At 39.3% G+C, this 24,195-nt stretch overlaps 2 protein-coding genes and 1 long non-coding RNA gene across 4 annotated transcripts in view; 2 read left to right on the top strand and 1 right to left on the bottom strand.

Annotated features, from left to right (window-relative positions):
* The first annotated feature begins 1,166 nt into the window (after positions 1-1,166).
* On the top strand, positions 1,167-13,418 carry LOC144527602 (sodium/hydrogen exchanger 6-like). 2 transcript variants are annotated; one of them, XM_078265764.1, is made up of 16 exons: positions 1,167-1,574; positions 2,411-2,610; positions 2,873-2,950; positions 3,248-3,324; positions 4,378-4,490; positions 4,702-4,807; positions 6,673-6,814; positions 7,178-7,283; positions 7,902-7,990; positions 8,409-8,522; positions 8,892-9,003; positions 9,817-9,970; positions 10,058-10,088; positions 10,228-10,316; positions 10,531-10,636; positions 12,226-13,418. In XM_078265764.1, the coding sequence occupies exons 1-16, from the start codon at positions 1,298-1,300 to the stop codon at positions 12,529-12,531; spliced, it is 2,100 nt and encodes a 699-aa protein (XP_078121890.1). In that variant the 5' UTR covers positions 1,167-1,297; the 3' UTR covers positions 12,532-13,418. The 2 variants fall into 2 exon arrangements, with proteins under 2 accessions (XP_078121890.1, XP_078121889.1); XM_078265763.1 differs by having other exon boundaries at positions 10,531-10,654.
* Positions 13,419-15,731: 2,313 nt separating this feature from the next.
* The window catches only part of fhl1b (four and a half LIM domains 1b), an 18,720-nt gene continuing 10,256 nt past the window's right edge, over positions 15,732-24,195 (top strand). The window contains exon 1 of the mRNA XM_078265513.1: positions 15,732-15,850. The gene's annotated coding sequence lies outside the window, so the exon portion shown is untranslated. The remainder of the gene's footprint in view (positions 15,851-24,195) is intronic.
* Positions 19,791-24,195, bottom strand: part of LOC144527473 (uncharacterized) — a 5,464-nt gene continuing 1,059 nt past the window's right edge. Inside the window, exons 1-2 of the long non-coding RNA XR_013502825.1 lie at positions 24,055-24,195; positions 19,791-21,014 (exon numbers count right to left, since the gene is read on the bottom strand). The exon at positions 24,055-24,195 is cut by the window's right edge and continues 1,059 nt beyond it. This is a non-coding gene — a long non-coding RNA (uncharacterized LOC144527473). The remainder of the gene's footprint in view (positions 21,015-24,054) is intronic.

The raw sequence follows: 24,195 nt of genomic DNA, 5'->3' as shown, positions 1-24,195 counted from the left end.
CATCGTTCCCCTTTAAGAGATTGTTGTAGCAACCAACATAGTAATAACTTATATAGTGCATTTCATGAAACCCAAGGACGCTTTACACAGGTACAGAGGGACAAGGGAAAAGAGTATAGTAAGAATAGTAGGCCAACACAAACACGGACTAAAAGGAACAAAACGTCCGCGCTTAATGGAAGTTGGACTTAATTTGATGTCGCCTACTGATGTAAAACCACATCATGCATTATAAAGTTATTTTATGAATGAAATAGACATATTACATACATGAGGGCCAATTCGGGGACATTTAAAAAAAATTTACAATCCCCTAATTGTCTCCATCTGTTGAAAGCCCGACCAAGATTGACTCGGTTTCGCCCGTTGTCTCACTTTCCCTTTTAGCTTTTACTTGTTCTTCGACTCATTTCCTTCTTTTCTGTGATGGTCCTGCCCCAGTATCAGCCATAACTAAGACAGATCACTTCTAAAATAAAATTTTAATTCAATTAGGCCTACATCAAGACATCTCCTGCTACTTTTTACCTGGCTGGATACTCACTAACACGGGCTTTTCCTGTGTTCAGCCCAAATCTGTGCCGTCTACCTGCCGTTTTGTGACTTTACGGGAAAAATTGGACCCAGGCACAGCCAATAATTAAAACTGTATAAAACTACCGTTCTTTTTACTGTTAGTCTCGTTTGCTGTTACAGGTCATTTATGATCATCAGATGTTACATCACACACAGTTTCAGAAACGTGTAAAAGTTACATATAGTCACTTTAAGGTTGTGATGATAGACAACCACCTTATATTATACACTCTGTAGTATCTGTAGTCGAAATGATTACATAATGTATATTAAAATTACAAGATATAGGTCTATTAGCTATAAATAACATCATATTTTGAAATTAGGCCTCCAGGGCCTCAAGTTGAGTTTGTCTTCCTTAATTGTTATTATCATAGGCTACTTAAGTTTTTTATTCTATTTTATTGTAGCTATTTTTATTCTGTTTAGATCGTATTGGTTGTTTTGTTTATTAATTTATTTGTTTTGTTCTTTTAGTGCATTGCATTGCGCAATGTAACTGTGTGATGACAACAAACCTCGACCTTCAAGGTCGCTGCTTGTGACTACCACTAGTTATAGACTGACCTTTATTTTGAAGAACCGGAAGTTCCAGTGTTTTGATAACGGCTGCGGAAGAAGTGGTCATTTGGCCGATTTCTTGTCCAAGCAGTAGTTTCCCATCACGACCGATACTAATTCAACGACAAATGTAACGTTAACCGTTTCACAGAAATTCACAATGGGATTTACACCGAGACGCTTTCTTGGTGTTAAACCGTCGAAAGCCCTCCTGTTGTTTCCTTTTCTGTTGACATTCTTGCTCGTCGGGAGCCAAGGCGAGAGCAATGCGATGGACAACGTCTCAACTGAGAGGCTGGCTGAGGAAAGCCACCGACAGGACAGTGCCAACCTACTCATATTCATAATGCTTTTAACACTCACCATTTTAACTATATGGCTGTTCAAACACCGGCGGTTTAGGTTCCTGCACGAAACAGGACTAGCCATGATCTATGGTAAGACCGCTAATGTTGATGTCAATCATCTTAGCGTTAATGCTAGCTGGCTATGATTAACCAGTAAGCTAAGTTGACAGCTTATTTTCAGCTACATGCTGGAGGCTTCCTGTGATATATGATATATTAGTATACTGGTAACGTTAGTGTCGGCAGGTGTTGAAGGAATACATAGATAATATGTATCCAGTATTAACGTTAACGTAACTCTCCATATTAACTGCATTGGGGTTGTGGAATTGTCATTTTGTGGTCTTTTTTGTTAGTTCGTCGTCTATCAGCTGTCAAATTAACAAAATAGTAACCGCTACAATTGTTGTAAAATATAAGACATTAAAGTAGCTAGAATTAAAGCTACTCCCCTTTTAACTAATCATACACCTGCACCCATAGTGTTTTATATCTATGCCTGCACCACCATCAGTCATTTTCAGTATGAAGGGAGAAGCAGCTTTGATAAATAGGTTGAATAAATCCTCATTTCTCAAGCCCATCCCTTTCAGAATAATTACATTGGCCTATTCATATTTGTTTATTTTATAAGACCCCAATCTAATTAAAGTACACACTCAAATAATTAAAAGCAGTTTTATTTATTTTTAAATTTTTTTTTAAATGGAACCTCACCTTTTTTTGGCCGAACAAGAAATAAGTCAACCTGTCCTCCTTGAAAAAAAAATTTCAGACTCATTTTTTGATTTTATGTCTGTGAAGCACTTGTTTTTGACAAGTACTACTGTATATAAATATAGGATATTATTACTATTATTATTTACTACAGATCCATGGCTAACTGCTTTGCCTTCACTCCCTCTCTCCTCTCCTCCACCCTGAAGGCCTGTTGGTGGGTGTGATCCTGCGGTTCGGCATCCATGTGCCCCAGAACATGAGTGACGTGATCCTCAGTTGTGCTGTCAACGCCAGTCCCGCTACTCTGCTGGTCAACGTTAGTGGGCGATTCTACGAGTACACTCTGAAGGGGGAAGTCAGCCGGGGCAAAGGTCTTCAAGTGCAGGACGATGAGATGCTGAGAAAGGCAAGGGGATAAACAGATGGATGATTGAGTAGAGTAGTTGTTTTTGGTGCGCTGCTCCCATATGAAAATTACCATCTGGCAGGTGCCAAATGGCAGAAAAATATGTCTTATAGTGTGATAAATAACCTCCGCAAACAATGACATATCTAACATAATCTCTGTCTATAAAAATGGAAACATGTTAATTTGTTAGTTTGCATACACAAACAGACACCACTTGAAAATAGGTGTATAACCTCTTATAACTTACCACTGTCTTCAGGTGACCTTTGACCCTGAGGTGTTTTTTAACATTTTGCTGCCTCCCATCATCTTCCACGCCGGTTACAGCCTAAAAAGGGTAAGAGCATTAAAATGACTCATGATGCATGTAAATTAATGATTCAGATTTGTTACAAATGAGATCTAAAAAATCCGGCCATATTAGGTATTAATATATATGAATGTGTTATTCTCTACAATATATTGCGATGCAGAACAATGCAATCGTTTAAGTATTTTACGTGGATTTTTTCAAGTGAAGTCTGCAAACATATTGACACATTGATTATTGTGATATTTGTTTATATTGCCCCAGCCTAACTACTAGTACTAGACAGCCTCTGTTTCAACGAATCTGTCTCCTTGTCTGTCTCAGAGACATTTCTTCAGAAACATCGGCTCCATCTTGGCCTATGCTTTCATGGGAACAGTTATCTCCTGCTTTGTTATTGGGTAAGTCGTTTGTTTTTCTCTGTGATATACACTCACCTAAAGGATTATTTGGAACACCATACTAATACCGTGTTTGACCCTATCCTATCAATATGGGCCAACATTTCTAAAGAATGCTTCCAGCACCTTGTTGAATCAATGACACAAAGAATTAAGGCAGTTCTGAAGGTGAAAGGGATCCCCTACACCATTACACCACCACCACCACCACCAGCCTGCCCAGTGGTAACAAGGCATGATGGATCCATGTTCTCATTCTGTTTACGCCAAATTCTGACTCTACCATCTGAATGTCTCAAGAGAAATCGAGACTCATCAGACCAGGCAACATTTTTCCAGTCTTCAACTGTCCAGTTTTGGTGCGCTCGTGCAAATTGTAGCCTCATTTTCCTATTTTTAGTGGAGCTGAGTGGTACCCGGTGGGGTCTTCTGCTGGTGTAGCCCATCCGCCTCAAGGTTGTGCGTGTTGTGGCTTCACAAATGCTTTGCTGCATACCTCGGTTGTAATGAGTGCTTATTTGAGTCAAAGTTGATCTTCTATCAGCTTGAATCAGTCGGCCCATTCTCCTCTGACCTCTAGCATCAACAAGGCATTTTCGCCCCCCCAGGACTGCAGCATACTGGATGTTTTTCCTTTTTCAGACCATTCTTTGTAAACCTTAGAAATGGTTGTGCGTGAAAATCCCAGTAACTGAGGAGATTGTGAAATACTCAGACCAGCCCGTCTGTCACCAGCAACCATGCCACGCTCAAAGTTGCTTAGATCACCTTTCCTTCCCATTCTGACATTCAGTTTGGAGTTCATGAGATTGTTTTGACCTGGACCACACCCCTAAATGCATTGAAGCAGCTGCCATGTGATTGGTTAATGAGATAATTTCATTAACGTGAAATTTAATTCCTTCCTAATAATCCTTTAGGTGAGTGTATAGACTCAAATAGAGTAACAGATTGAAGATTTCTTCTAGTTTCACTTGATCAGTTTGTTGAATGGGCAAGTGTTGCCAATGTCTTTTATGACTTACTGACGTACACATCCTTCTTTGCTCCTAGGCTGATTATGTATGGCTTTGTGTCCTTCATGAAAGTTGTGGGCCAGCTTGGGGGAGATTTTTTCTTTACTGACTGCCTCTTATTTGGGGCCATCATTTCAGCAACAGACCCAGGTAGGTAGTGCCATATTATCTTTTTAGCACCCATATATTATTTTCACAGACTGTCTGTACTAAGTATGTACATTTTTGGAAGCAGTATGACACCTTATCTTTCCTTTTGTTGGATAGTCTTTCTTTTTGAGGCCTTTGTGAGCTTCTTTCCTGCTGTAGAGTCTTAGTGTGTCTTAAACTCTTCAGTGTTTTTTTCTCCTCTGTGTCTCAGTGACAGTGCTGGCTATCTTCAATGAGCTAAAAGTAGATGTGGACCTGTATGCTTTACTCTTTGGGGAGAGTGTCCTCAATGATGCAGTGGCCATCATCCTTTCTTCGTAAGCATTAATTAATTACACACTGCAGATATGCACACACACACACACACACACACACACACACACACACACACACACACACACACACACACACACACACACACCCCAAACAGCAACAGTGTTGTCCACTTCTATTTCATCAAAGAAACAGTAGTTCAGTAGTTCCACATTAAAGGATAGGTTAACATTTAGACTATCTCAAAACAATATGTACATTTTAGGAGTTATTAGTTGCCTTCCACCGTTCCAAACTGTACTAGCTACCTGTCTCCAATAGAAGTGATAGGTGACAAAATCCCCAGTGCTTCTTTTTTGCAAAGATGCATCCTAAGTTTAGTTGAAGCCCATGTGAGGCTCCAGCAGTCTGGGTTAGACAAATCAAGTAAGTGTTTTTGCAAAGTGACTTAATATTTGGGGCAAAATTCAGCTTTGTGTTTTCCTATACAGTGTTTCAACTGCAGCTGAGGGATAGTAAAACAAAGATAGCATTTTGTACTAAAAAGACTGTAACTTGGAAAATGCTTCTACAGCTTGTATTGTCTGACTGATTGTTGAAGCCTCATATTAGCTTCAGTTGAACTTTATGATGAAATTATTATTTTTACACAGAATGAGGGCTGTGAATTTTTTTCATCATTACTTAACTTAGAATTGCGTTAGAAAGGAATAGTTTCATGGCCAGTATGGACAGGAGAAATAAATTGGCATTAGCATGTATGCTAATGCCAATTTATTTCTCCTGTCTCCTGCTTTAAGACAGACTTGAAAAAATGTGGACCAATCCTTCAATTTCTAGTTTTGTGTTAATGACCTGCACTGTAATGAGACTAACTGTGGCAAATTCAGCTTTTTGTGTGTACATTGCACATGAATGGACACTAATCATACTAACATCAATCCCTGTCATTTCACTGCTTGCCTTCCTTCACCCATCCGTGCCATTCATCGCCTACCTGTACGTATGTATGCAGTGTTCTCCTCCGCTTGGAGAAACAGGGTGGGCAGGGGGCTGGAGCTGTGCACTCCCCAGGAGAAGATGGCCCAGTCTGGGCAGAGGGGGCGGAGGAATGGCTGGTAGAAAACCAGACATGGACTCCCCGGTGGGTGGGTGGTTGGGTGGATGGGTGGTTTGCTTACGTGGTTGTGCTGACAGAGTTATAGCGTTAGAACCTGATCATCTTAACTCAGTCGATGTTATGCAGATATTTTACTTAGAATGTAGCCTGGAACCAACACCCTTTTAGGATGATCGCTGCCCTCCCCTGCTACCCTTTCATGTCCATTCCTTGCATCAGTTTTCAGTTTTCTGCAAATGACCAGAAAATACTACTTTTTTTTGTTAAAGTTTTGGTCATTTGGTGTGTAAATGGTTTATTACTGCTGAATATTAGTGCTGTTGATTTACTTTGGTTTTGAGGTCATTTGGGCACTACTCCTCATAAGGGGCTAGCACCTGAATTGGCTGTTTCTGTACTTATTAATATTCCTACTGGATATCAACCAAATGGTGTTGAGAGATCAAAAATCCAACTAGAATTGAGCATGCATCCTCACTTTTTTTATGACTGTATAACCCAAGTCCATGTGTGTGAAGTCTTCACATTTTTTAAGGGGTAACCAAAATCCTCTAAATTCATACAAAATCAGATAAACACCACCAGGCTGGTGATAAATCGGGCGTTATTGGATTTGGGTTGCTGCAGGCTTGATTTGATGCCTGACTTCATCTTGAAAATATCTGTTTGTTCAGCATGTGATTAACATTTGACCACTTCCTCTTTCTGGATTCTTAGAAAGTGTCTATTTCTTTTTTCCATGTAAATGGTTTTATTTGCGTGCACTCTGTTTGTTTATCCGCCCTTCAGCTCCATTGCGGCGTACCAGCCTGCAGGAGACAACAGCCACAGCTTTGAGGCTATGGCCATGTTGAAATCCTTCGGCATCTTCCTGGGCGTCTTTAGTGGATCCTTTGCTCTTGGGGTGGCCACTGGAGTCATGACTGCTCTTATATCCTTTCATCTGTTAATCATAATGAACTTTATATACACCAGTATGCATAAGCAGCAACAGAATAACACTACAGGGTTTAAAACAGTTGCCTTCTAACTCTACTTTACTCTAAGTTGCTACTGTTTAATTATTAAATGGGCAGCTTCAAGTCTTATTTGATTAATAACCCGAAAAGCTGTTGTGGCTGTCCCAATAGCAGTAACCTGAATTGTGTCCTTGCACGATTTGATAGAACAGTGCTTACTTACTTGTACAGTTGATACAGCGATGTCTTTCTTACCTCATTAAAGTTTTTACGCTGCAGGTCAACTGTGGATGTGCCACCTCTTGTTTTGCTCCTTGACTTTCAGTTTTCGTCACGTGACCAAGTTCACTAAGCTGAGGGACTTCCCCTTGCTAGAGACGGCTCTCTTCTTCCTTATGTCTTGGAGCACCTTCCTATTGGCTGAGGCCTGCGGGTTCACAGGTACACCTGCACACAGCACACATGCATGCAGTTTTAAACAGTCAATTTTGGCATCTCATTTTGACTAGGTGTTAGGCTTTTGGCAAAATAATATAAATAATTATAATTTCTCCCTACATTAACAAGTATTTATAGTGACTATTCATCAAGCACCCAAAATCTTTTAGCTATTTTAGGTTTTCTTCTTGGGAAGTTCCAACTATCTTACTTAAAAACAATGACACAGTAATTAGTATGGTAAGGAAGGATAAATCATTTACACAACCATGGCAAATGAAATCATCAAACCAAGCGAAACACACCCTCAAGCTACATGATGTCACTAGACAGTGTTGATGTTGGTTTATCACAGTGTTATGGATACATTTAATAGGTGTTTTAGTCTTTTAAACCACAATGTTAGCCAAGGAAAGGTTTTGTTAACCTGTTCATATATCACATTACCTGTCATGTCTGATATATATTTTAGTGTTCTTAGAGCCACATTTCTCCCAAAGATCACGAAAGTAGAGCTGATTTTAATTGAATGTGTTTGACACCCTCTAGTAAAGTACAACTCAATTCAGTGTTTTTTAGATGATACTGAAGTGAGACCTGTGTATGTTTGTTTTTATTCAGGCGTAGTGGCCGTGCTGTTCTGTGGGATCACTCAGGCTCACTACACCTTCAACAATCTCTCCCCTGACTCTCAGGACAGGACCAAACAGGTGATGTGCAATCACATATCTTTGATCAATTTTACTCACTTGATTTAGATATACAGTATGTCTTACCTGAATTCTGGTTCCTTCTTGGTTTGTTATTCCTATTACTGAGATTAATTTTATGGTACGAGAACATTTTTGAAGTTTTAAATATCCAAATTACCAACGTAAAGTAGTAACTCAACGTGTAACACATTTTTCCTCTGTAAATTTGACAATACACGTAATACTTTGTGCACTTTGGCACTAATCCCCAGTCATTTGAAGACTAAAGTGAATGCATGCAATGTTTACAAGACACTTACCCATGATACTTTGCATCCAAAGTGACGTGAATGCAATGTGAACTTTTCTGTTTCAGTTTTTGTGCAGTTTGTTTACATAATTTAAAATATATATTTGTTTGTCTCTTCCCCGTCAGTTGTTTGAGCTGCTGAACTTCCTGGCAGAGAACTTCATCTTCTCCTACATGGGTCTGACTCTCTTCTCTTTCCAGTCACACGTCTTCAACCCTATGTTCATCATCGGGGCCTTCGTATCCTTTACTCTGATCGATGCTTTCTGGATGCTCCAGGCATGATTGGCTATCTAATGATGAATATGGTTGCACATAACCACTTTTTGGCTCCCTTAGGCAGGACCAGTCTGCATGGAATTATGCAGACTGGAAAGCAACTGCCATGCTGATAATAATACAGTTCATTTCTACAGTATATGTATTTGAAATAATATTTCAGAGCTTCAGGGAGCCCAAGAATAACAGCAACATTTAAAAGACAGATTAATCAAAGATAGCATATCATTTCAAAACCATTCATCTACCCACGATTATTTTCCATCTCAGCTTGCCAGTGCTCTACTACTTTGCAGCGTGTTTGGTCCTTGACCTTCCTGCGTTGTGTAGGTGGCGGTGTTTCTAGGCAGGGCTGCAAATATCTACCCTTTGTCCTTCCTGCTCAACCTGGGCCGCAAGAACAAGATTGGATACAACTTTCAGCATGTCATGATGTTTGCAGGTACAGAGCAGAGACTGTAAAGTTTCAGTAACACTTTACTTGAAGGTATCTACATAAGAGTGACATGACACTGTCATGAACACATGACACTGTCATGACACATGAACCCTAACCCTAACTTTAACCCTAACCATAACTTGTCATGTAAAAAAACAAATGACACTTACTAAAAGAAGTGTTATGTCATAAACATTTATGACTTGTTCATAATGTTTATGACACGTTCATGACAGTGTCATGTCACTCTTATGTAGATACCTTCAAGTAAAGTGTAACCAAAGTTTCAGTTGTCAACTCTCTGGCTCTCTAAGGAGTAATTTTAAGTTTCTCAGACTTGGACCAAAATTACTAAACTACTTCTCAGCTGGGACCTGGGTCCATTAAAATAAACTCTGTGGAACAGAGCAGATTCAAGCCTGTAGTTAAAAAAAAAAAAAAACATTAGTGTGAAGACTGCCTCTTTCTAGACCGACATCACTCCTACTTAGATACAGTATTGTTATGAATAACAGCCTCTACATCAGCTGACGTTTACTGTTGAAACTGGCTAATAGAAATCCCCTACATGTCTCTGCACATAAGTGTTTCTATACTACCAGCCCTAATAGGCAAAAACACCTACACCAGCATGCTGTGCAGGATGTGCACACAGTTTATCACTCTCATGCTGTCTTGTTCATCTCCAGGTTTTTTCTGTAGTTAATAATAAGTGAAAACACACACACACACACACACACACACACACACACACACACACACACACACACACACACACAGAGTTTCTCACTCTCATGCTGTCTTGTTCGTCCCCAGGTCTGCGTGGGGCGATGACCTTTGCTCTTTCTATCCGAGACACAGCGACTTACGCCCGTCAGATGATGTTTTCAACCACCCTCCTAATTGTCTTCTTCACTGTCTGGATCTGTGGAGGGGGAACCACGCCCATGCTGACCTTCATGAGCATACCGTAAGGCTGTGCATCTGTTTGTATGCATTTGTCTCTCTGTTTCATCCCCTCTATCAAAGGTCACGGCTGTAACCTTTTCTCTTTCAGGGTGGGTGTGGATGCTAATCAAGACAACTCTGTAAGTAATTAGCACAGATTTACATCTCTTGTTTTTAAAAATGTAATTAGTTTGTTGGTTCCATTGTCAAGTTGCTATCCCTGAGTAAAAATGTTTAAGAGGTGAAACAATCGCTTATTAAAAATGTTCTACTTAACAGAGTTCAGCGATGTTGGATGGGTCACAGCGGAGGAACACCAAACATGAGAGCGCCTGGCCCTTCAGGATCTGGTATAACTTTGACCACAAGTATCCTTTGAGCCATGAATCACATATTTAGGATCCTGTCTTAAGAAGTGCGCGTGCTAGATTCAGCTTTGGACACCAGAGGGTGCTCTTTCAAACAGATAAGATATTTAAAGATAAGGCACCAATAGATAGATTGATTGTTGACCAATTTAGCTGTTTAATTGAAAGTGTTGTAACAACTGTTAATAACCCTTGACAAAAGCTTGTTCTCTAGCTACCTGAAGCCCCTCCTGACCCACAGTGGCCCTCCTCTGACTGCTACTCTGCCTACTTGTTGTGGGCCGCTGGCACGATGCCTCACCAGCCCACAGGCCTATGAGGTTTGGACACAGCATAATGTAATACAGTAAAAGAAGCATATTTTAAAGATCCAATCAGTAACTTCTTGACTATCTGAAATACATGGATATTTCGAGATATAATACAGGGTTTCCTCAGGGTCTTAAAAAGTCTAAAATTTCTAAATCAAAATTTTAGGCCTTATAAAGTCTTACATTTGCGTACATTTGTATTGTGTTCGAGGTCTTAAATAATTTTAAACAGGTCTTAATTTTCCTACGTCCATGAAACGCTACCTGTAATGTTCATTGAAATGCTCCCTCCTTTTTGATTCTGTGGTGCTGTAGTTGTTTATTTCGCTAGTCCAAACATAATTCGCTGTATTACGACTACCAACATGCAATTTATATTGCAGCCAATCAGCTTTCGTGTTATTGGCACAAGTCTCTTTCGGATTATACCACAAACAGAAAACTGATTTCTTTCTTTAGCTATGGGGAGGTGCAAGTTTATCGATAAAAACTGAATTTAGGGCTTGGCTAAAGCCAGTTGCAAGTTCATTCATAATTAGAGTTGGGTACCGAAACGCAGTGCCAATAGGGCACCGGTTCCGACGTAAACGGTAGTAACGAAACCGAATAAGAACAAAAATTTCGGTGCCTCATTCCGGTGCCTGACTTTTTTTTTTTTTTTTCAGAAGTAACGCTGCACGTGAAGCTACGTTACTGTTGGCTAGTAGCTGGATTAAAGACAATGGTTAAAATGCTGACAGCTTACGTTAAGCGGTGTAAAGTGTGACTGTATATCCCTGTAGAGGATTCCAACAGCGGGACATAACAGTCTGCAGCCAGCTGCTGTTGTCGGAAAAACAACACAGACGGTGCGTTCACTTGAAACTCGCCAGCCTTGTGGTGCATTTTAAGTTATTGTAAAATACCTTTTTCCCATCTGGTTCTTGTTTTTGTCGTTTACTAGCAATTTACTGGTGAAATAAGTCATCGTCATAAGTTGTTATTACAGTATTAATCAATCATTTCATTTTGACCATATGGCCTCAACAATAAACAAGCCGTTCTTTAATGTCGCAAACGTTTTGTGCTCCTTTTTAAAATATTTTATATTATATACATTATAAATATATTATATATATTTCGGTTGAGGCACTGGCACCGTTTTTAAAAGTATCGTTTTAGCACTTGTATCGGAAAAAACCCAAATGATACCCAACCCTATTCATAATAGTCTTCAAAAGGTCTTAAAAAGTCTTAAATTTGACTTGGTGAAACCTGCAGAAACCCTGTAATAGTGTAATTTGTGAGTTTGATATTTTTGTGTTTCTTTACCAACTGTTTTACCGCATTTAAGATGAACAAGAATAAACTTTGAAAAAACACTTAATAGTGTTAGTCTGTGCATTTCAATAAACCTAATTAGGAATCCTAGCAGGTCATAAACGTGTGTGTTGAAATTTGGTAGTGGGGCAACTTCTGTGTCCATTAGGATTTCGCTTTAATTTAAAGAAGCACTTTTTCCAGTTCTTCTCTCCTTGGCCTGTGACTGTATTCATCTTCATCTCTTCATTCCCTTGCTTTTCTTTTTCTCTCCCCCATTTCCCCTTTCTACTCACCAGAACGAAGGCCGGCTCCACGACGATGACTCCGACTTCATCCTGAACGATGCCAGCGTGAGCTCCATGTTCGCTGACGTCACCATCAGCACGGACGCATCTGGATCCCGCACGGTCAACCGCTCCTCCAGCACCGGGGGCGGCCCGTCTGATGAAGGTCTGGATCATGAGCTCGCCTTGGGGGAACATGAAGTGGCAATCAGGGGCACCCGCCTGGTCCTGGATGACCCAGTGGAGCCCCCGACCACTGTCACCCTGCCCCCGCCACCCTCCCCGCAATGCTCGGAACCTCGCAGGCACAGACTGTAGGAATGCTTACACTGTCTGGATGAAGTTTGTTGTCATCTTAAAAAAAAATCACAAATCATCTGATTTGATTTCTCAAGAAAATAGCATCTGATAGTTGATTTGTTTGGATTGGATGGAACATACTGCTTCACATAAAAGTCGCCATGTTAGTGGGACCACCTGTCTACCATGTTTTTAAAATAGCCTCAGCTTTGTGACAAACTTGAGGCGCGCTTGATTTAACTCACTATTTAGGTGGCTAACTGTAATCTTGAAGGTCAGTGCACTACATGTGAGGTAAGGTACTGTAAATCAAGTGCACCTCACCACATTTAGCTACCATTTGGGGAAGCTAAAAAAAAATGGGTCTGTAATATTTGCTCCTCAGTTTTACTGTGGTGATATGCCAGGGCTGTTATTTATGCTTTATTAAAGCCCCAACTCCCTCCGGCCTTGTGGGGCGATCCCTAAACGTTTCATTTGCAGTTTGTCCTTATCTCTGTGCTGAAGTTGCTCATGATGACAAGACCTGTATTTGTCTAGCTTCCTTCAAGTATTTGTAAATGACCCACAGTATCGTTTAGGGCAGTTCACAGGCACTCTAAAACCTTGCTCTGGTGCCACTTGTTAATATTTAGTCATGTTAAAGAGCATTTACACTACAGCAACATTACTAATCTTACTTCTCTATCCACAGACTGATAAGTGTTTGCCTCCCTCTCAAAGTTGATGATGGAGAAGGTTAAATGAGTAATTGGGTACTGTGATTGTCCAATGTGGGAGCAACTAGACAAGGGCATTGACATCTGTGATGGAAGCAGTATTAGGAGTTTTGAATTTTAAAAGAAACAAATGTTTTTTCAACAGGATTGTAAGTAGATACTGTTCGGCCAAAAACCTCAAACTGCTTTCAGGAGCGTCTCTGCTATCTTACATTTTTGCACTGCCTGCCTCTTCTCTTCCGGATCAGTCTTTTCACTTAGTCATTTATTTATTTATTTATTTAACCGGAAATGATTATTTATACATGAGTGATTTTTTTTTGGGTTTATTTATTTATTGTTTTGTGCGGTGACATTAATGATTATCTTGCCCTGTTCAAAAATAGGGCTGCTCAGTGGTGAAGGGGGCATGTTATGCACCTTTCTCCTAACTAAACACTACGACTCTTAAGGTACATTATACGGTATGTGGGTCATGAGGGAGGTGGATATTCGTTCGGAAAGTTTGTTCTTGACCACGTCTGCATGTTAAAATATCTCGTTCGTGTTCTGTATCATTCTACTTTATACTTGGAAACTAGAGCTTCCCTGTGTGAGTAGTTACAAGTGGGTGTGGGGCTGATGTCAGAATGAAATTGTCCAAATCTACTGACGTGGTTATTAGGGCTAATGTCTGTTTCCGAGTTTTCTATTGTCGTCTGGTTTAATCTTTTTGCTAAAAAAAAAAAATCAAAATAAAGTAACTGTCTTTGGGATGTTGTATCATCAAAGATGACTGAGGGCTGGCTGAACTGTTTTGACTTAAAGTGCCTATTCAGAAATTAAATGACTTAATGTAGATTTGTACATATTTGGATTGGCTAATGTGCAGTAAGATTATCTTTCTTGCTTTTTATGTGACACTGAACACTTTGACTAATGTTGAATATTGTATTCCCAGTATAATTAGGCCATTAAATGACTGCCTGTCTATGGTGGAGATCACAAAAGAGTGCAAACTAAAACATTGTACTTTTAATAATGAGAAATACATACCACTAATGTTTTATTGGATAGAATTGTTTTTGGAAAATGTATACTTTTATCAAAAGGTAAATGTGGAATTTTAAAATGAAACTATTGGGGACTAAATTAGAAAGCTTTAAGAACCTGGCAACCTTTTTTTCGGCTTTTTATTTGCCAATAAGGTCAAACGACAAGAGGCTTTCGCCGACTTTTACTGATGCGCTGTTAGTCCTTTTTGTTACTTGTTTGTCAACCAAGCTCGTATGTTCTGTTCTCACCTCAGTGAGAGATATTTTGCACTGAGGCAACTCCTTAGTTAACCCTTGTTTGTTCTGTTTTCTGCTGGGTGATTTTTATGATCGAGGTTGAAATTAATTGCTGGTAAAAATCCCATTTTCAAATGTTTGTTTTAATTGTGTCAAACTGCACGAGTTGTCTTTTTGATCTTCAAGCATAATTCTTAATGTGAGTTTTGAGTTTGTGCATAACCATCCAAAATTATGGACGGGTGAATTTACATCGGTTTCTTTCACTAAGGTACCCTTTGATTTTCAGCTACCGCACCTAAAACTAAAAATCGGAACATGTTTATGTTTCTACTGTTTGTAGAAACTGCTCATGACAGTTGTATTTGTGAACGGTACACCTGCAATAGGTCTATATGTGAATGTTTTTCAAATGTGAACTCAAGTTGAGAAGGAAATCTCAGATTTAAAAGATTGTTCCCTGTGTCTTCCTGAAGTTATTAACAGTGTCTCAGACATCTTGCAAATGTACTGAAGAAAAAATAAAAACAATTCTTGAAAATGAAATGTTTGCACTTTCAAATTATGCAGTATAACCTGTATTGTTCTACATACTTAGGCTGCTTAATGAATCTCAGTTTTTATTTAATTTTCCATCTCTTCAATCATTAATTCTTAAACATTACTTACTTTTCATATTGATACTCAAGTCCAATTTTCTCCTTTGACTAAACAATCTGAAGAGCCTTAATGACAATTGAGCAAAACCCATCCTGTGATGAAGACTGAGATGCAATTGAAAGCCCTGTAAAAAGTTAGTAAGTGGACATTGAGTTATTATTTTTTGTACCATTTCCAAGGTCAAAGTCAAATATGAATGTTCATGCTCCATTTTCTGCATGCTTACTTTACCTCAAATTATGCTGGCAAGAACTGTTAAATATGTGCTGGTAACTCACATAGTAGTTTGTAATTAATACAAACTAGCTAGTAAAACGAGGCTGCTGTCGTTTAGCGCGTTCACACCATAGACTGTATAGTTCACTCACACACACACACACACACACACACACACACACACACACACACACACACACACACACTTTTTTTTATAAACTACTGTGTAAACGTCACATTTACTTTTATTTTGAAGGTAAATTCACTCCGCTTCTTTTCGAACGTCGCATTTACTCTTTTATTTTGGAGGTAAAACATCATCAGAACTTGGTTGTTTGTGTCTAACTTGACGCAGCCGCAGATGGCAGTACTTAAAACGTGTGAGGGTCTCGTTAAGCGGAGTTCCGCTGCTTCCACGCAGTTCAGAGAGCACCGCTCATCCACACTGCAGTCATCATCACCCTGAACCCGGTAAGCTGGCTGAGCACCGCTGTTTATTTACTGTACACGGTCTAACCAAACGTCCGTCTTCTGAAACTTGTTTTTGGATAAATCAGTTACAGCAGGGTTGTTTTGTAGTTTACACTTGAGCATGTGGTTATAAGACGCCTGATGAAATTGTTGCCAAACATGCGAGCCGCACTTTTATCTTTTATTAGTCCAGTTAATATGTGACCATTGTAAAGTTATCGATTTTAATGGCCGATCACCTTTACAGTATGTCCCTCTAACACATGTACAGTAGCATGTAACTCCCTTCCTCTCACACATTTTATGAGTTCTTACACATTTCACTTACAAGTCTGTCTGGGGCGTTGGCTGTCTGTCTGTGTGTGTGTGTGTGTGTGTGTGTGTGTGTGTGTGTGTGTGTGTGTGTGTGAGTGTGTGAGTGAGAGAGCTAAAGTTACATGCTGACTTGTGGAAGCCTGGGCTGCTCCTGAAATCTGTTTCCAGTTAGGAAGTCTTATTTTTTCACGTAGTGATGGAACCACCGAAGCAAAAAAAAAATGCATCACAGAGGTCAATTAAAATTCCTGTACTTATATTTTCATTGTCCTGTGTGTTTATATCCATGTAAGTGATGCATATGGATTCAGTGTTGGTTCTACCAGTATTATAATAAGCAGTTGTGAAGTAAATTCAGGATACACACACACACACACACACACACACACACACACACACACACACACACACACACACACACACTGCATATGGTAGATTCTGTGACTGCATCCTTTAATATACAGATTATTCATAAATTTATTGAAAAAAGGTAATTTATCTGTTAAGTAACTGGAAAAAAAACAAGACTAAAAAGGGAAGGAGACCTTTTCCAGTAATATTACAGAAGGAAACACCCTGTCACAGATGTTACAACTGGAGTAAAATGTGGATATAGGCAACTAAATGTAGGCTGATTTTAACAGTCATATGGAAGTACTGGCAGTATTACAACAATTTCTAACAGCACGCACTTTTGCACATGCACAAACACAGACAGTAAGTAAACCAAGACCCATAAGTGTGACTGACCTTTTGCTGCCTGACACACACACACACACACACACACACACACACACACACACACTGCAGTGCCTGCATGTTAAAGAAATTGCCTTGAGCTCAGTCCCATAAAATACATCACTGGCTAGTAAAACTTAATGCAATGTGTCTGACTTCATGGCATGGTAACTCCCTGTTGTGTTTTGCCTGTTGTGACTTTAAAAGGATAGAATGTAAATGTAAGTCAGACGCTATGTTTTTCTTTTCATTGATCCCCAATGGTAAACTCCATATTTTTAGTAGAGTATTAATGGTGTTCTGCAGTTTTAGTGCTCTGACAACATGAAGGTGAAATTTTACAGATATGTTTTGATTTAAAGAATAAGTTTGTTAGCTTAGCATGAAGATTGGAAGGAGGAAACAGCTAGCCTGGGTATGTCTAAAGGCAACAAAAAATCCACTTAATAGCACACGTTATATCTAATTTGTTAAATCTGTACAAAACCAAAGTCTAAAAAAATGCCATGTGGGGGACTATTTCTTGGCCGGGAGCAGTGACTTCCTGGAGTCCTGTCGCCACCCTGAGGTGTCCATTTTTGGAGCACCATGTAAGACTTACTCCCCAACCCCATAGTCAAAACACCAAATGAGTGAATATATTTTTGTAAGAATAGCGTTTCATCGCTTCAGTAGAGTTAAAGAGACTTGTAAAATAAGGAATATAGAAGTTATGCTGGAGACTCGTGGTGGCCCAACATCTTACTAAGACACTTGAGTATGTTGGTTTTTCCTTTAATTTGGCAGCCATCTGTGAGCTCAATTCAGCCTTGTGGGTTAACAGTTAAATAGATGTTTGGTCCCCATATATAATTTTTATACAGAAATAGTCATGTTTGGCATTCAAGTAACAGTTTGGTGTGGTCACCGACATTTAGGTCAGAATCTGGGAGAATGGTTAGAAACTGAGATTTGCAAGGATTTTGTTGGTTGGAGATTTATTAAGTCTGATTTTGGATGCAAATATGCCCTCAAGACAGCACTGAAGGCTCAAATGTCCCATTAGATCATTTTAACATTAAATGTTTGGACCTTCAGTAGTGTTACAACAGACTGTTGTGGTGCCAATGTGGGGAGTGTTTATACACACACACACACACACACACACAGCTTCTCTGTTCTGAAAGACATCTCAGTTACTAAATCAAGAACTGAGAGGAGAGAACAGAAGTAGTGTGTAGCTCGGATGAAAAGAGAAAAAACAGAACAGACAAAGTGAGGTAGGTTAAAGTACAGCTAACCAGCAGCTTCTGGTAAAACCATCATGTATCTCCTGTTGTAGTGGGACATGCTGCGTTTCTTCGACCTTGTTCTACACAACTACGATTTGTTGCATGGGCTTTATTCCACTGTCTGGAATGTGCCTCACCAGAGCCAAATAAAACAATTATCTTACTTTGTAGGCTGATGTGGAGTGCAAATGTTCAACTGAACTCGCTGTTCCGTTTCAAACACTGATATTGTATATTTATTTTTGAGATGGTATGACTGGAATCGGGTGGGAATGCTCAATGTTGCTGCAGTTGGGCCATGATTACAGTGACCTTTAAAGCTGCTCTAATCAATAATTTTTACATAAATAATGGATGAAATGACAGATAATAATTACTTCCCTATGCAGTTCCCTTAGATCTTTTTAGTGTCTTTCAGCTGATCATTTTGGGTTTAGAGTTGCTAACTTTACTGTTTGACTTCACTGTCATCGTTCTCTCCAGTGACATATTTCCCTCAGGAGTTGGTGGAGACCAACGTAGAGCTAAAAGTTAATGGAATAAAAATCCCAAAAGTGGCCAAAAACGAACGTTAATGTTGTTCTGTGTCTGCTTTACAAGGTAATAATATGCATGAAAATGTTTTGACTTTAAAAAAAATATATATATATTTTCTGACATTTTATCGAACAAAAGAGTAAGAAATTGAGAAAATAATTGATAGTGGCCCTATTTTTTTTTTCGTTAGCTTGCTCTTTGTGAGACTAAAACAATAGCCGAATAATGTGATACAAGTACACTGCTAATGTTTTGGGTGTATTTTCCCTTTAAGTATTAGCCCTTAAAGCAACAGGATGTCTAAACACAATCATTTAAAGATCATTTAGTACAACCACTAAACTTTAGACTTAGGCTGCACTACACAATTTAAAGGTAATTTCTTTCCCAACCATCAAAAATTGACATTTAGGCTTAACAATGAGTGACCCTTTATGATTACTGAGTTTTACACTTGTGTGAAGTAAGAACCAATAGCCTACAGCTTATTTATTCCTAATTACAAATACAATAGGAGGAAATGTAGATGAAGAGAAGATAAGTTAAAGAGACATTTTTAAGCATTAAAACAGATTTGGATTGCAGCTCAGGTTGAAGATGCATTTTAGGTGAATATTTTGTACATTCACAGTTCCAACCCTGATCTTTTTTTAAACCACCAGGAAGTCCCATTAATAGACATTTTCTACTGGCTGCCACACCAAGTCAATGATTAAAGAGTCAGAGAGTTTCCAAAGGCCAAGTCTGCATTAAGTAACGGTCACACCTGCAGCACACACTGAAATTTAACGTATATTCAGACTTATTGTATATCAATCTTTAGGCATTAATGAGATGTTAATGTGAACACGGGTAATGGCCAGTACATTACAGTATTTAGTAAGGGTGAGTGTGTGTGTATGTAGCTGGATTGTGCCAACTACACTGTTCTGATAGACACTTCCTGTTTCTCAGTTTTCCGCTACATTCTTCAGCGATAAGCTCATGCCAACACACACACACACACACACACACACACACACACACACACACACACACACAGTTAAAATACAGATGGTGGGTACAAGCAGACACTCCAACAAAATACACACCATTTATTTTATTCTCTCTCTCCCCATGTGTTTTAAAATGTGTGCATGATTTTCCTCTCATCCACATGGCATGATGTCACCTCTCTTGCGTTTTAACCACAGCTCTAATTGTTACAGTCAGGTGGCTAGTGGGAAAGGACAGCAAGAGCAAAAATGATAGATAAATCAAGTGGCTGCAGACTGCATGACTACGCACATAAACACAAACACTGTAGTTTATTTTGAGTCAATCCCACAAACACTGTAATGGATTTATATGTGACTAGTCTCCAGCAATGCATATTTTACTCCTGTTTGAGCTGATTTGTTGACAGAAAGAAAAATATAGAATAACACTGGTCTTATTCTTTAACCATAACCACTACATGCCTTACTTCAACATGAACCAAAATCCAAGTCTTCACTAGTAATGGTTTACCCTGTGGGACCCAGGTTTTTGTCCCCAAATTGGAGGCGAGTCCCCATGTCACTATATACGAACAGATTTAAGGTGCCACAATGTGATTAATACACACACAGAGTTGTCCTTGGATGCAGCGCTGGCTTCCAACTCTTTATTTCACATTTAACTGTTCCCATGGCGATCAAACAGATGGTTTTGTATTGGCAGCTTGGATACAAGAAAATGATGTTTATGCTGCCGTGCCATGACACAGCAAGAATATTTATTGCAGGGAAACAAAGTAAAGGCATGCAGCAACACTGTCCTCGGAGCCATCTGACGTCAGTGAAACCTTATTTTCCTCCACACCTGTGTAGATACTGGCTGCTTCCTATCAGCCATTGTTTGCCTCCCATCAGATAACATTTTCACGATAGTGGTAGCCAAGCATTATTATTGCCTGCACTACAGCCTTAAAGCTACACAGTACTTCATGTAGCTGTGGACTACACACACAGTATCTCTACCAAGTTTGCCAGTGCAGTTTTGAGGAGGACCAAGAAAAGTGAGGAACATAAAATGGTATATTAATTCTTATTAGTTTAGAAAGAGTCAGGAAGTGAAATAGAAGATAACGAGTAAATACCAGACCTGGCGTTTGGATGGCCGGACCTGCTGTCCTCCACTGGAGATGGATGAGTAGCCTCACCCAGTCAACAAATAAACCGGCTGCTGGTTTTTCTATTAATATGTTATGAACTAGCAGGTCACTGAAAAGAAGATGTATGTCCACTCCACATGATGTTGGTGTCAGTTTGTAGCTTTATTGTCTGTTGAGGAGACAAGACCACAAAAGAAGTTATTTAATTAACTTTATGAACAGTAGCACCTTTAACCTCAGCCACATATCTCTGTCAAACAACAGACTGACCCTGGGAAACAAAATCTCAATTTGTTCCCCCCCCCCCCTGCATAAAAAATGTGTAAATATTAATGCTGTCAGTTAAACGCGTTAACGCAAACCCATTTTAACGGCGTAATTTTTTATCGCGAGATTAACGTTCTTTTTGGCCTAGCGAACTTTGCTCCAGAGCAGGCTAACAGCCAGGCTAAAATTAATCCTGGAGTCTTATGTGTTAAATCAGCTGCTGCTCTGATCCGAAATAAACATGTTTAACAGTTATTCTGTTGTCTTCTGAATGTGTTCTGCTTTATTTTTATTAACATGCATTACTTGTCACTATTGCTGTCACAAGTTTGATTTAAATCCTACTACTGCAGTTCTTTAGATGGTAAGAAATGGTTGCACATGCACCGGAGATAAAGTGGGACAATGCGGAGGAAATGGGCTTTTCCCTCCGCTGCTCTCCCCGTGAAATTTGCCCTGTGCAACGTGGAGAGGCGGGGGGAGGCAGGGGGATCCTCCCACACCGTGCAGCGGACTCTAAAGGAGACTTTTAGCGTCAATAACCACGACAATTGCACCTGACCAAACGTCCGTGTTTTACGAGATGGGAGTGGGAATGTGTTGGAATGCTACAAAGCTTCTTAATCTTTTTATTTTGGTGCTGTCACTTGTCATCTTCGAGCTAAAGAGAAAAAAAAAAACATGAATAATAATAGGCTACATTGTTTTACAGATATGCTTACAGTGTGTATTGAAGTCACTTAGGCTACTTCTTTTTCTAGTTTTTGTCCAGTCATGTTTGTTCTGTATGAACATTAATTGTAAAGATATTTAGAATTAGACATAACTTATAGAGATTGGTCCATATGGTTGTAAAACATATTCTCTCATTATGAATAAGGGTTTGAAATTAAGCCTAGTCCTTAGGGTAAATTTCCTGAGGAACATTAATTCCCTCTGCTCACTTTTAAGGCAAAGTAGGCTAAATAATATTACATTTTATTTATATAGTAATATTTACAGGCTACTCAAAGACACTTTACATTAAAACCAGCACATTTAGCACATACAAAAGATACAGCAATACAACCAACAGTTAAAACAAGCATATTAAAAGCAATTAAAACAGTGTACAACTTTGTAAAAATGTGGCGTGACTAGTAAGTAAATCTTTTTAAATCCTTACGCATTCAGTCGGTCCGCTATTGTCTGTCTGATAACAACAGCCGTATTTCCCTTTTTGCATATTATATGCTTCACCTCCTCGTAATTTTCCATTAGAAGCTGCTGCTCAGCGGGTGAAACATATGCTGCACGCGTCTTCTCCATTTCTGCATCAGTAAATCTGTGATCGATACCGTGGTCTATTTAAGAAAGCCGTGAACGAGCACTTATCCCAGCTATCTATACCTGGCTTGACATAGCTTCACCTTCTCATCCTGGCTCGGCAAACGTGCAACCGATTAAGCCGCGATGAGCGGATCACAGTAAGTCAAGCTGCGCTTTTTCAGTTATCCTGGATTTCTTCATTCTACTTTTGTGCAACAGGCCCCTGATCTAGCTAGACCGGAAACAAAACAACAGGCGTGCTGCACACACTTGTTTGGGCTTGCGAGCCGGCCAAAGAGTAGTAGGCTAACGTTACGTTTTGAGTGGATGGCGAGCGCAAGACGCTGAAATGGATGCCAATAAGATTCTGAATGGAAAGTTTACTTTTAAAAAGTTGTCGAGGGGGACAGTAGTTTTACGCATACACAGGCTGTATTACACGGAGAAAGCAGCCACACTGGAACTGCTGCAAAGTGCTGCAAACGCTGTCTCATTATCCGGTGATCACTGGACGTCAGTGAGTAATCAACATTATTTAGAAGTTACTGCACACTATATTGACTATGTATATCAGCATACGGTTTTAGGACTGTATTGTTTGTATCGTTTTTTTGGCATTTGGGACATCGTCCATCCCCTTTTCTGTCCAGGAGAATTGTTACATTCCTTATTAGAAAAACGTAAAGGTTACAAATGTCCTGCTGTGGCAACCGGTTTTTGGACCATTTTGTTCAAGTACTGTATAAGCAAAGTGTTAGTGTTACATCTCAGTTAGGTTAGGTACTTGGAGGAATTGTGCAATAATGACAGATTCACACATTTTTCTTTTGTTTTTCTTTTGTAAATAAATAAATAAATAATAAGCAATTACAAATCTTAAAGTCAAGTTCATAAAGTAACTTTCTTTGCATTCATTTGATTCCCAATTAAGATACACTGGTAAGAATGGCTTTCCATTGTTAATATGTACTTAAAAACAGTTCTGAAATGCAAAATAATAGAATTTTATTCATGTGATAAAACATGCGATTAATCGTGATTAACTAGAAATTTGGCGATTAATTGCGATTAAAAAAAATTAATCATTTGACAGCCCTAGTAAATACTTTATTAAGATGTTTTCTTTGCATATTTTTTGTATTATCTGATTGGGTTGGAGAGTTTAAGTGTCACATGATGCTGTAAGTGCTCTTTTAGAGGCTTTTCCACTTCGAAAAAAAAGGCATTCAGGCATTAATAGTTTATTTACCCGTTAAATGGTTAAATTAAAAAGACATTTATGGCTCCTCATTTTCGGTTCATTCACTGTCTCACTGGAAAAAGTAGATGCTATCTATGTAGTGTTTTTACCCAAATGCTTTTTTGAGATGACACAGTTCAGAGCAATAAGGTCTGGTAATGAGTACGGGTCTCAGCTGATAGCAAGTAAAGAAAAAAATAGGAACAAAACCCCACTGAGTCGCACTAAGTAACTACAAATGTTGTGTTAAGCCATGCCAGCACCGTGGCTCTAGGAACGACAATGCCTGTCACTTAGCTGCTTTGGTCCAGACTAAAATATGTCAACTTTGAAACCGATTTCTGTGACATTTTGTACAGACATTCATGGTCCGCAGAGGATGAATCCTACTTACGTTGGTGATTCTCTGACATTTCCTCTAGCGCCACCATAAGGTTATGAAGTTTTTGTTAGGTGCTGGTGCCAGTTCGGGCCTGGCCCCAGTGGCCTGAGTGGCTTTGGAACCAATTCAAGTTGTCTCAGACTGCACCTTTAA

The sequence above is a fragment of the Sander vitreus genome, chromosome 13 (assembly GCF_031162955.1).
Source record: "Sander vitreus isolate 19-12246 chromosome 13, sanVit1, whole genome shotgun sequence".
Classification (NCBI taxonomy): Eukaryota; Metazoa; Chordata; class Actinopteri; order Perciformes; family Percidae; genus Sander; species Sander vitreus.
This window is presented reverse-complemented; position numbering and strand designations above follow the sequence as displayed.

What these genes read in the sequence shown, in the direction of transcription:
- LOC144527602 (XM_078265763.1), top strand. Translation starts at nt 1,298, where the DNA reads ATGGGATTTACACCGAGACGCTTTCTTGGTGTTAAACCGTCGAAAGCC. An exon ending in ACGATGAGATGCTGAGAAAG is followed by an intron (nt 2,611 to 2,872) that starts GCAAGGGGATAA and finishes CACTGTCTTCAG; the next exon opens with GTGACCTTTGACCCTGAGGT. An exon ending in TGAGGCCTGCGGGTTCACAG is followed by an intron (nt 7,284 to 7,901) that starts GTACACCTGCAC and finishes GTTTTTATTCAG; the next exon opens with GCGTAGTGGCCGTGCTGTTC.